The 13,436-nt window shown below is 40.1% G+C and overlaps 3 protein-coding genes across 6 annotated transcripts in view; 2 read left to right on the top strand and 1 right to left on the bottom strand.

Moving 5' to 3' along the window:
- Nucleotides 1–13,436, top strand: part of LOC140924631 (uncharacterized) — a 412,059-nt gene that overhangs the window by 127,289 nt on the left and 271,334 nt on the right. The gene's annotated exons all lie outside the window — the stretch shown is intronic.
- LOC140924670 (uncharacterized) overlaps nt 1–13,436 on the bottom strand; it is a 169,369-nt gene that overhangs the window by 32,749 nt on the left and 123,184 nt on the right. The gene's annotated exons all lie outside the window — the stretch shown is intronic.
- The window catches only part of LOC140924634 (uncharacterized), a 95,965-nt gene that overhangs the window by 15,871 nt on the left and 66,658 nt on the right, over nt 1–13,436 (top strand). Inside the window, exon 6 of one of the 2 annotated variants that reach the window (XM_073374657.1) lies at nt 1,924–7,855. The exons of the other annotated variant lie outside the window; for it this stretch is intronic. Coding sequence (XP_073230758.1) covers nt 1,924–5,780 — 3,857 coding nt within the window. The 3' untranslated portion in view covers nt 5,781–7,855. Of the gene's footprint in view, nt 1–1,923; nt 7,856–13,436 lie in introns of those variants that run through there. 2 annotated transcript variants of the gene reach the window in all.

Below are 13,436 nucleotides of genomic sequence, written 5' to 3' on the forward strand. Positions count from 1 at the left end.
TTTATTTTTCAACTGTTTTTATGTGGTAAATAGTCCTCAGGAATTCAGAAGCTAAAGTATATTAACTCTTTCACCCCTAGACCGTGTTATGGCGAGATAATTTGTGAACGAAACCCTATGGTGTTACCAGTTAAATGAATCCTCTTTAGTAGAACTTTTACTCAGTGCTATTTATTTCTTGGGATTTCACTGAAAAGAAATCTGGAATCTTTGTGAGTTTTCCCTTTTCCACTCTTAGGAGTGAAAGGCGGTTAACTCTGTCTATAAAACGAAGCCATTGAGAGATGTTTAAAAGATGTTTACCTTTAGTCCTAGTTGGATCACAGGAGGTGTGCTCAGTAAGAATCCCCTTTATATAAATGTAGGAGTAGCTGAAAATTGATTTCTAGCAAGAAATAATGTAGTTAGTTTTTCAGTGGTGCTGCGTGCGGGAGTGAAATACACAAAAATTGGTTTTATCAACTGAGTGGATAAAAGTAAATTGGCCACCGTAAAAAGGTTTAAAAGCTTACATTTTGAGACCTAACCTCTCGTTTGTTGTTTTCGTTATTTAACGTAAAAACACCTCATGACTGGTCCCTCGGGAGACAGTTAATTTTGTTTCCCTCGAATCTCAATGTTTCCCGAGGCGGAAAGTGATGTGTTATATAGCTGGAAATTTTGAAGCTGGAAATTCGTTAAACCTCGCTTTAACGGCGGTCGTCGGTCAACATTATGGACTTTAAGATCCAACGACGCGGACGGCAACGAGAACGTCAAAAAAAAACAAAAAAAACAATAGGTCTTAAAAGCAAAACAACAACTTTGCACGTGCATCACACTTGTTTGTACATTTCTTTGCCCGTTTTTGCACGTAAACAAACAACGACGACATGTTATTTCAATTTCTGAACTTGGGTATGGCCCCTAGGCATTCAACGCCAGGAGGTTTCGCCTACATTTGACAAAGTAAGTGGGTAGGAATAATTGGAATAAAGACTAAAAGAGCGCAAATTCACTTTTTAAGCGACGTTCTCGTTGCCTTCGCGTCTTTGGATCTTTTAAAAAGTCCCTATTCACGGGTAACAGTGCATTACCCTCTGAGGTCATAGATTTTGTAATGTTACCCGTTCAGAGAGCTTTTGACTGGAAACAGTTTCATCGTTAGATGTCATGTGACCTCGAAGTAACCAATCAGGGCGCGCACTTTTGGGAAAAAATTTCCGGTTATATAACAATTCCTTTTAAGGCTTATCTGTTATAAAATACAGTCGAACCTCCATGTGCAATCACCTATCGTAAGCAGACCACCTCCCATATAAGCCAGCACCAATCCAAAATACCAAAATTTTTCCAGTCAAATCTTTACAGATTGAACCTCTAGTAAACGACCACCTCCTGTAAGCGACTGCTACCACTTGTTGGGGCTGACGGTTTTATAATTTTTTTCATTGTTTTTGACCTCTCGTGAGCAACGACTTGGAGCATGTTCTGATCTCTTTGCCAGCTGTACGTACGTACGGCGTGTACTATGCTACTCACAGCATACGAAGTTCTTTAGTGACAACATGGAACTACACATATCGGAACTAAGAAATTACATGCAAACATTTGTTGCGTTCGATTTTCCTAAGTGACCACGTCCCGTAAGCGACCTTTAACTCTTAACATTTTAGGTAGTCGCTTATAGGAAGTTTGACTGTATTTGATTTATGTACAACTGAACATACGGGAAGAGAAAACATAAACACCGACGTGGCAGAGACTACAAATTAGCGCATTATTTTAACTTACTTATAAGTACAAAATATGAAAAAAATTTTACGGTCATTCTATGAAACAAGGGGAGGACAATATTTTACAAAATCTATGCCCGGTTCGTAGCGTCAAATCCTCCGATTTTTCGTTACTGACGAATGTTTTCGATCTCCTTGTTTTAAGCAGACAGGGACAGCTTGGTTCTCGTGAAGTTGCTGAAAAAGGAATACAAAAGGCGCTCGCGTCTAAGACCACTTCTTTGGGATAGCACCATCCAGTTGCCCATAGAACAAGTGTACACAAGACTGAAAATCGTTTCAAGAGGAAAAATGGTCATCCAATTAAAAGACGACGATGTGAATGTGTTTGACATCTTCAAAGTTCCTGATATAGGTGAGGATGTTATGACGATAGTAGACGGAAGTCCAGGAATCGGTAAAACTACGTTTTGCCTAAAACTTGCTTATGATTGGGCTCATGGAAATATCCCATCGGAGTGCTCCTTTCCGAAGTTCGAATTTGTGTTTCTTCTCAAATGTCGTGACATTGATGGAGATATAATGGAAGCTATCAGTGAACAACTTTTGCCCAGGGATATGGAGAAGTCTGTGGAGAAGTTGTTGCACTTCATGAAGGACATTCATAACCAGGAGAGACTGATTTTGATCATTTTGGATGGATTGGATGAGCTACCTGAAAAATCACGGCACCATGTAGATGAGCTGCTTTACAGACGAATTTTACCATTTTGCTATGTCTTGGCTACGTCTCGACAAGAAAGAGGAATTGAAGTGCGAAAAACCTTTGTTTTCGACATTCATTTGGAAATCAAAGGGTACACAGAAAGCGATTCGAGTGCGTACATCAGAAGGCACTTTGAAACCGTTGGTCAGTCACCAAAGGGGGACAGGCTCATTAAGGAAATACAACAGAACACCTTCTTGCATGCACTCCGAAATAATCCCCTTAATTTACTTCTTCTCTGTGTTATTTTCGAAGACTATGAGGGAAAATTGCCAACATCCCGGACGGAACTATACCAAGTCATTGTACAATGTCTTTTGAGACGATACTGCACCAAACGCAACTTGCCGGCCCCTGAAAATGACAGCGCCCTAGAGAAAATGTTTGAAAAGGAAATTCTTGCGCTTGGGGAGATAGCTTGGTTATGCCTGTTGAATGATCGTTATGGTTTCCGTGAAACTGAATTGGATGAGTTTGAAAATAGATACCCGGGATTGGTAGCTCGTGAGCTAGGCCTTCTTTATAAGGAAGAAAGTCTAAAGAGGTTAAAGCCTCAACACGAGTACTGCTTTCTTCACAAGACATTCCAAGAGTACGTGGCTGCCGCGTATATCGCAGAGAAGTTAGTAAATCGGCAGTTTAATGTATTTGAGCGCATTTCGTTTGATGATTTGGTAACGGAATATCCACAAGTGTTTATTTTCGTGTCTAGGATGCTAGGCGAGAAAGCAACTCTCCTATTCACCCAGATTGGCGAGGAGTTAAAGAAGGAATTGGACTGGAATTGGAACGAGCATTGCAATGAAAAGGAAGCTTCTTTCTTTATTGAAAGCTTTAATGAAAGTGGACATCCTGAACAAATGGCAGTTACTCTGTGTAATATTTTACCTTTTCCAAAGATCATTACCCTTGAATCAGATGAAGATTGGAATCCTTTTTTTGTTAATGTTTTAATGGCTTGCACAAGCTTTTCAAATTTACAGACACCTGTTGAGCTCTATGCTGACACAGGTGCGTGGGTAGATAGAGAAGAAAGTGAAATAGTAGATTGTATAGAATCCTGCCTGCAGCTGACAACCGTAAGTATTGTTCTTTGGGAATCGTTCACATCATCTGATGCAGATCGTCTTTGCAAATGGTTTTCTGCAAGCAAGAGTTTATCTGAGTTCACTCTTAAATTCAGATTTTGCCAATATATGTTTGAAAAGCTGGTTCAAATTTGCCACGGGTTGGCTTCATGTCGAACCCTGACCAAAGTAACGTTTGTTTTGCCCGGATATGCTTATAGCGAGGGCTTTTTCAATGCACTTGAAACTGGATTGGCACCGCTGACTTCTGTTGTCCTCGAGGTACATGGCCCAATGAAGTATGCTGCGACACGAGCTTTACAAAAGTTTTTGTCAAATAAATCCTTAAATTCTCTTTCTCTTTGTATTGTTGGACATGTGCAGGATTTGTTAGTCGATGCTGTCTGTGAAGCACTTGCAAGACAAACAGTTTTAAAATCTCTTGATCTACATCTTAGTGGACCGCTGAGTTCCTCGAGTGCCAGTTTCCTGGAAAAAGGGATTGTGGAAAATAGTTCTTTGAATTATATAAGACTGCATGTCCACGGTGAGCTTCCTGGTAACTGGCATTCTGTTGTGGAAAATCTTCGGTTGGCAAAAAAATTCCCAGTTGGCTGTTCTATTAATCCAAACACCTTTGACAACGTAGCAAATATTTATTTTCGTCCTGTTCTGGTTAGGAAAGGATTAAATCTAAAGCATCACTTCACTGTTAATGTCTGGGGTGGAATGAAATGCGAAGCGGCAGAAGCTCTTCGTGAAGTCTTGGCACCTTCCTCCATTACTGTTCTCACCTTAAATGTGCGTGGAAATTTGACAAGTGAAGTTTCTAATTCCATTGCAAGATGTTTGGAAGAAAACAAGACACTGTCTTCCCTGTCAATCAATTTATGGGGTGAGTGGACAACAGAGGGAGGTATTGTTCCTTCCAGCCTTTCAAAAAACAGTCGCGTTCAGTTAAATGTACATGACGTGCGTATAGGCCCAGGTGAGTTGAACAATATTCTTGTTATCACTACGGATAATTCTGCGGCATTGAGAGTTTTTTTCACTAAAGTCAAGGATAGAAGAAAAGAAAAAGTCAGTCTTACAATCAATAACGATAGTAATGTTACCAAGGAGTGGACACATTGTCTAGGTGATGCTTTAGCAGAAAATTCATCCTTGACCACGCTTGATCTTACAGTCAACAGCTGCTTCGTAGATGCAGATTTGGGAGAAAACCTTGGGAAAAGTTTATTGCAAAGCACTTCTTTAACATCTCTTAGTCTCGCATTCAACTTCAGTGACATGACAGAAGGATGGTTATGCAACCTGGGTGAGCGTTTGATCAAAATGGCATCTTTAACTACACTCAGCCTTGAACTAGATGACTTCAGTGAGGGCAATCAAAAGGATTGTTTGAGTCATACACTCAGCCTTGACGATGGTGTGAAGAATCAGGAGAATTGTTTGAGTCCCACTAAACTGAGTAACGTGCTAGCGGCAATCAAATCATTATCTTCTCTTTCTGTTGCAATCCATAGTGATAGCATGTGTTCTTTTTGGGATAAGGTTTTAATGAACTGTTTGGTGGAATGCACGTCACTTAAGAAACTTAGTGTCACATTTTACGTGGGTAAATCAGACTTTTATTGCGGTTTTAGTAGCCTTCGTTACGGCTTGTCGAAAACAAGCTCATTAAATACATTATGTGTCGCAATTTTTATTAACGACCCCGATGATAGGGTTTTTTCAAGTGTGTTGCATAGTCTTAATCAAGGTCTGCCATTAAACTCGTCAATAACTACACTGACACTAACAGTAACTGTCCCAGCAGATGAAACAGGTTATATTATTTGGCCGATCATGTTCGATTATGGACTGTCAGTGAACACGTCAATAACTACGTTAAATGTCACAATAAATGAGTGTGGTGATGGAAAATCGGATATACCCCTGATTCTGCGCGTCTTTGGAGCAAATTGCACATCAGTTACCACGTTCAATCTGACACTCAACAGTAGCAAAGAAGTGAGTGATGACTGGTTAACAGGCCTTTCCGACACCTTAAAGAAAAACACTTCATTAACTACTCTGAGATTAAAAGTGAACAACCATTGTGCTACAGGTGAAAGTCCTTTATATGACTTTAGTAAACTTTTAGTAGAAAGCAGAACATTATCCTTACTTGAACTCGATGTAAGTTTCTATGGAAGAGAGAGTGGGTGTCATAAGGTTTTAATTCAGTAGCAGAATACAGCTAAGATTTATGTGCTTTTCAGTCCGCAGGAACATATGTCAGTATCAAATGAAATGTAATCTACAATAGAAATGTGGCTTAAATTTTTATTATTTCGTGAATCTTGAAGCTATTGTGACAATCGACCCTTAAAAATAAGGATTCTTACTAAAAATGCAAAATCGTCCATGTAAAAATTCTTTCAATTAGACCCTTAGTGATTGTTTCAAGTTTGGACATTTTTTGTTTTCTCTGTTTGCAAATTAAAACGACTCTTCTTCGGTCCCGCTGACATGTTTCGTAACCATTCTAGTCTTCAATATCGTTTCCCGATCGCTACATCGCTTTCTTCAAGTCATTCATATTCACTAAAAAGTTAGTCGCAAATTCAGCCAAACGAATCTAATTATTGCTGCCTTAAATTAGGGCCACGCGTGATCATTTGAAGGTCACAGAAAATCACTCTGTTTCAAGCCACATCACACACGTTTCCTTTGATACCGAGATTTTTTCCTGTGGAAGCCCAGCCTGAAGTTCGTTATGTTCATACTACTCTGTATAGCGTTAAGGTTACCAGATACCTTCAGGTGTGTCTCACGTACAAGTAATGTAGGCTATTTTTTCCTGTGGAAGCCCAGCCTGAAGTCCGTTATGTTCATGCTACTCAGTATAGCGTTAAGGCTGCCAGATACCTTCAGGTGTGTCTCACTTGCAGGCGAAAATGGCAAAACCTGGCCACGCTTTTAGCGCTTTGACTTTCGAAATAATAGAACAAATGAAATAAGGGAAAAGCAAATCGCTTCGAGCTTCAGCTTTCGAAAGCTGATTCGGTCCCGTGCGTTAAAAAATCGTTTCAAAAAACCGTCATTGCAAGTCTTATACAGTATAATATGAACATAGCTTTGAAAATTGCACTTTGTTGCTCAGTCTCGTAAAGCCTTCCATGGTCAATGTCCCACCTAGCCGGCTCACCCTTTAGAGAAGGTAGGGTCACCCTCCTTGCTGATCCAACGTTTCTCCATACAAACACTTTGGCTCGACCAGCTGGGTCAACTTGGTCAAGACGAGACAATCTGAGCATGTGCGAGCACTGTTGGCTCTGGCAAAGGGGTCAACTATTTTTTCCGTTGACTCAGCTGGAGGGTGACCCTCTTTTTCGGAACAACTGTTCTTCATATGAACGGGGCCTGAAGGGATGAGATAAAACTACAGTGTAGTGATTGATTTGAGAGCATCAAGCGGCTGGCACTCGTCAGTACTATAAAGGAGTATTTCTGTGTACATATTTTGAAATTTTACATTGTTTTGAGTCTCAAACTGAATAGGCGGGATTAGCTCAGTCGGTAGAGCGCATGACTGCCGAGCGGGAGGTCGCGGGTTCGATTCCCGGGGCTGGACCATTACTCAGGGTCTTTTAAAAATAACTGAAAAATAAAGGTAATCTCTTTGTACTTCAAGCGGCTTAACCTTCGCGTGGCTCGGATGACCACGTAGAATTGCGGTCCCGTCTCCAGTAGGAGACGTAAAAATAGTGTCCACAATTAGTACTTTCCTCGTAAATACATTTGCACTCAAGTGGAGTTTTACGTCATCTGGTCCAGTGAGGTTAATACAACATGAGTTACCAGTAGTTTTAGAATTTGATAAATATTGTAACTGATGATTGTGACTTGTACGCCATCTGGTCCAGTGTGACCAAGGTTAATGCAACATGAGTTACCAGTAGTTTTAGAGTTTGATAAATATTATAACTGATGATTGTGACTTGTACACCATCTGGTCCAGTGTGACCAAGGTTAATACAACATGAGTTACTAGCAGTTTTAGGGATTGTTAAATATTGAAACTATCTATTGGTATAGCATTCCTATATTTCAATAGAGTTTGTATGATAGTGACAAATATACAAAAAAGAAATTATGATTTAGTTTATATTAAAATATTTAAACTGTATTTCACCATTATTTAGTTTAGTTGGCGTTTAGCCAAGAGCGATCTTTATATGTTAATCAGTAATGAACATTTATTACAAACAAGCAAGACAGAACATTGCTAACTACCTGTAGCATCAAATGCGCCAAATTTGTTTTTTTAATATAATGTAGTTTCATTTTATTAAAATTCAACGAAATAAAGTTTTGTCAAGTAAAAATGCCTAGTATTTTATTCTTTTTTGTAACGCCTAGGCCAAACGTCGAACTTTTCATGAGACGAAACAAACTTAGAGAGTTAAGTTCATGAGAAGTTGGTGTTGGACGTCTGGCTCAGTTGAGTTTGTCTGAATGAATTGGGATCGTCAAACACATTGTATCCGTCTGCTTCAAACGGATAGAACGTGTGAAGATCGTTTCCGGGAGATCCGTCGACCTTCACACGCAACGAGCTAAACGAATAAATGAAAAAGTTGTATGATAACGTATATTTAGCCTCGTTTGGAAGAAAAGTTATTAAATTGCATTTTGGTCTGTTCGACGCGTTCTTAGTTCGACGTTTGGCCCAACAGACGATCTTAACTTACTTTAGCTCGACCTAAATTAGAGTTTGGTCAGGAGTACCCAACGGACTAGGACTACTAGGCCTAATTCGCCTTACATTCGTATTCTCAGGAACAATCATGAAGTAGTTTGTAGTCGAGGAACATGCGTCAGGGGGAGATTCTCCTCTTCAACTCCTGTATGAGCCCCGATTTCTTGCTGGTTCCGGACCATCAAATAGAATAGGGAAGTGGTGTATTTACGGTGTGAGTTTTATAGTGGCTACATGTACCTTGGTTTTTCCCCAATATGGGGTGGTTGTTCATTTAATGTTCGTTAACACCCTGAAGAGCCTTCAAAGAACTGACGAACAAATACTCGCGAAAGTCCTGTTGACAGCACAGTCATTGGCCATTCTCACACTAGAGACGGATTATAAGTCTGAGAAGGGTTATCCATTGGATAATACGCGTCAAACAGATAATACGTCTAAATTTGAAAATGAAACGGTTTTAATTGAGGATAAACAATGCAATCCTCCTGACTTTGTCCAGCTGTTTATCCGTCAATTTTGACAGATTTTGAAGATAGATTATTCGTCTTAATACGGGTGAAGGGGGCAAAGGGAGGATAGAACGAGAACCACGCGCTACTCTTGCAGCACAGTTGTAGGTCACGTGATTGTTAATCGGGAGACTGGGTTCAAACACGGTTGGACCATCAATCCGGGACAAGGAATGACATCCTGCTGGGTGTGCACAAATACCTTTGCCTTAGCTTAGATGCTCTCAGCCATGAGCCAGCGATGCTAAGGCATTGGGCTTGAATCTTACACCTGCCCAATCTTAGTTGCGGTAATTGACTGGAACTAGCTTACAATCGAAGCTCATTCATATAATTACCACACATGAGGCTCTTTTGCATGTTAGTTGGAGTCACCTATTAACAATACGAATGCGGTCTATTTAAAGACCTAAATAAAGACTCCGCTTGTCGAAAACAGCATTCGCGATTTGCACATCTCTTGTAATACACCTTGTTTATCCCCCAAAATTTTGCAGAACTTTTGTTTAATTTTTCCTGGGTATTATAGTCACCTAAAAAAAAATTGAAGACAATGCGTATACAAAATGTTTGGGGGGCAAGCAAGGTGTATTAAGGGAGATGTGCAAATGGAGGATAGAAACTCGTCCCGTTTGTGAGTTGTAGCTGTCATTGTGGGTGTGAAAAAGGATATCAAAAGGGACGGGTAGGTGTCCTTCTTCATCATTTGCCACTGTGGTAAAAAAAACTCAAAGTGGCATTTACAACACGACAACTTCATTTCTTTCATCACCCTCAATACACCCATGTTCGAAAAACAAAAAAAAGAAAAAACCCTCTCTTGCGTCAGTAGGACTAAAACCTCGCCTCTCGCTTTCTGTCATCAGTACTCACAAGGCTTTGTCCTTGGTCCTCTACTGTTTACCGATACTCGATGCGCAGACCACATTGGCTTATTCGTTTCTTCCAAATCCATTCATAGCATGTAATCACCCATGCCCGAAAAAAACACTTAAAAAGCCTCGCTTATGTCAGTAAAACTTAAGCAGAAAGGTAATTGTGGAATAAAGAATTATTCGCGGATGCCAAATCCTGACAGCTGCGCAAGTTTGTATTGTCCATTATAAGACCTTGTAACCCTTCTTTTAATGACATCTTTGTTCTTGCCCTTTTTTTAATTTTAAGGTTAGTTCTATCAGGACTGCCTATTACCCTGGAGCAAGCCTGTTCTTAGACGGTCTTCTTAGCCTCCGTAGCAAGCGTTTCCGTGCGGTTTCGGGCAAAGAGGGACGAGGAACGAGAGCGCGGAGTTCAGATTGTGGTGACCGGAGCGTGTTTTAAAAAGCGTACACGGGGAAAACGAGGGGAGATTTCCTCTCGCTTCTTTTTCCTCGTCATTTTTTCTCCCGCGCTCTTAGGCTCCTGGCACTGTATTATCCTGGATTCTACTGAGGCATGACATGAAGGTCCGCTGCTTTCTTTTGTTTCTTTTCTTTGTGTTTCTGTTTTGTTTTGTTTTTTGTTTTTCTTGCTGCTGCTTGTTTTTGTCACTTTTTTGCGTTTTGTTGTGTCTTCTTCACCTATACGCATCACATTAGAATGTAAACAAATTGTTCCATTTTCTCCGCATCCAAGTCCTCTGTCCGCTCTTCTGCTATTGCACCCTGGTAATTTTTCACGTGACACATCATGTGACAGCGTTTGACCAATGAAATCATCGTTTCATGCTTCTTACGTAGCTAAGGGAGCCGAGGCGGAAGTGCTTCAGGGAAGAGAATCTGTACAATTTCGTGAGGAACTTTCAAACTTCTAGCTGTTTTCATCAGTCTTGCAGTCATGGGCTGATTCAATCTTGCCACGAAGCGTTTCCTTATTCCTAACTGTGACGATATGAAAGCAAAGATGGCCTCCACGTGGCTTCTTTTTCGTTGCAAGATTCCTGAAGTTTAGGTAAGCATTAAGCGTAAGCTTATTGAATTTATAATCTAACTTTCTTCCTGTAAATTCACAAGGCGTCCGTTGTTTTTACATTCGAAAAGAAAACTGCAACTTATAACTTTTCTATTAGGCCTCAAGGCATGTGCAAGCAGTGATCTTTCTGCAGTCGAGTACACGAGACATATCGCGTGACTCTGAAGAATTGAAATGCGTCTTGCATTGTAACTTACAGCAGAACCAGCCATGCATTTTACTGCTTCTAAGTTTTCTGACAGTGACACCTTATTTAAAACGGTCATTATCATTTGGCCCTTCGATGTGGCCAGACATTGAAGAGATTTACAATCATCTTTACGGCAGATGCCAGACGTCGGACTCAGGTTGTGAATTTCTCATAATTATTAGGGAATGAGCAGATGAAAACTTTGCAAAATAAAAATTAATATTACTGTTTTCCTCTTATAAGCGACTGGGCTCTTGTGACAAATTTCGGCTAAAAGGAGACGGGCACTTATTGGGAGAAGATCGCGTATTAAGTTTTCTTTTCAATGAATTGTACCTTTATTTTAGCTAAATTTTTAATAGAAAAGCAAATTATGTTAACGCAGGAGCCCATCAAATGGAGCCTCCATCTCCCATACAAGCCCTTGGAGTCAACCCTTTCCTGAGTAGATTTATGATTAGAACGGTTCCCAGGGGAGACTTCGCGCGCCGACAGTGGGAAGAGCCAATTACAATGACACTGCTATTGTACTTCATCAAACAGCAGGAAATTCGGTGTTGACAGGCCAAACACAATCATAAGCTGGTGAAACGTGACTTTAGTGTTTTCATCCCAAAGAGATTTTCTTTCTTTTCTTTCTAGCGGGTAGATTATACTGTGGAGAGGTTTAAACTCTGACTATGTTAATCTTAATTTTGGTTGCTTGTCTCACACTAAGAGGCCACGAAGCTGGTCTATTACATGCGTAATGATTAACTACTACCTGCAGTCCGTAGTTCTGATAGGATTAGTTTTCTTTAGCCAATTTTTTTGAGCGTTAAGGTTCTTATTTCGGCTAAATGACTCAATATTAATCAAATTTCTAGTTTTTCAAGTTTTTTTTTCCGAAATGCGTTTATCTAAATAAATACTTGTAGTCCTTGTGGTTGTTCTGCCCGTCAGCTAGTGTGATGATTCCCTGCTATGTTTTGTAACGTCGGGCCCAGTATTGTTTTCTCGCTAAAAAGTGATCTACAAATGCGAATTCGAAGAAAAGAGTTGACCTAAACGTCTACATTAATTGCGAGAATTGTCCTGTTAGTCAGTCATAATTCCAGTTTGGCGCAGATACAATCCATTTTGTTTTTCTTGAGATAAGAGGGTCTTTGGACTGGAGCGCGATGTCATGAATTCCTCTGTTAGCAAATTACTTTTCAGTTAGCTTCACGGTCGTGCAACTGTTCTCTTCTGTTCAACTTTTCAAGTGCCAGTTTTATTAGGCAACTCTCACGGTGATACAAGTCAGTTGTAAGGGAAGACTGGAATTTCTCAAATTTCGGAACTGAAGCATTCCTCCTTAGTTGTTACTTAGGTCATCGCTTTTGCACGTGGTGCTTAACCGGCGAAATCCACTCCACGGTGATGACAAAAATCAAGTGATCCTGGCACTTTTTCGGCGCTGATCATTGAAAAGTTCCAAATCTTCCACAGAACGCTTAATCATCGACTCTTTTCCAGGTGCACGTTTAAATGTGGGATGTATGATGGCAAAAAAAAAAAAAAACACTCGCAAAGATAACCTTTCCGTGATCCTCAGTCCGCTGCCTTTGTCCCATCGCTTCATGCTCAGTCAGCGGGTAATTCATTAACTTTTATTTCATGATACCCAGATCCCAGCGGCTGTAAAATCGTAAAGATGGACGTATAATAAAAAAGGAAAACGGTCGAAGGACAGGCTTCTGAGTTCCACTTCATCCAACTTCATTTTTTCAAGGTGACATACGAGACTCACGCAAATACGACACTTTTCGCGGGAAACAAGCCGTTCTATTTATAACTCTACTCGGGAAAGGGTTGACTCAAGAAATTAATGGAGATGGAGGCTCCATTTGATGGGCTCCTGGTTAACGTTAAGCCAACATTATTGCCTTTCATCTGTTGAAAGAGTGGTTGGTAATTAAGTGTACCATAGCCCCATTACACACTTAACATGTGTACATGGATTGGTTTGCTTATTTTTAATCTCATTATTATCTTGAAATATTGTTTCTCTCATCAATTAAGTGGAAATAGAAACATGTTTTCCCTGTATCCTAACTATTTAAGAAAGTGAAGGGGTGGGGAGGGGCCCAGAGGGGTAATCCAGATTTCAAGTGACGGGGATGATCGAAGGATTTTTTGAGGTTTGGACATTTTAGACTCTGGGATTTTTTTGGGTAGAAAAAATTGGCGAGCATTTTTTCTGGGGGCTTGATTTAAGAAGGGGTCTTTTTGGGTATTCAAAACAATCTGAAGATTCAGATGGTATGATGAATAAACAAACACAAACATTCAATTTCTATCGTTCATATTTTTCGAGTTATATCATTTAAAGCCTTCTCCAAATTTTAAGGCTTAGAAATTTGGCATGGAATTTTTTGGGGTTAATTTTTGGTCCAGGGATTTTTTGGAGGTTTTGTTGGAAGCCCTAAGGATTTTTTGGGGTTTTGATTTTTGCCCCCATTCGATCA

Source organism: Porites lutea, chromosome 14 (assembly GCF_958299795.1).
Source record: "Porites lutea chromosome 14, jaPorLute2.1, whole genome shotgun sequence".
Classification (NCBI taxonomy): Eukaryota; Metazoa; Cnidaria; class Anthozoa; order Scleractinia; family Poritidae; genus Porites; species Porites lutea.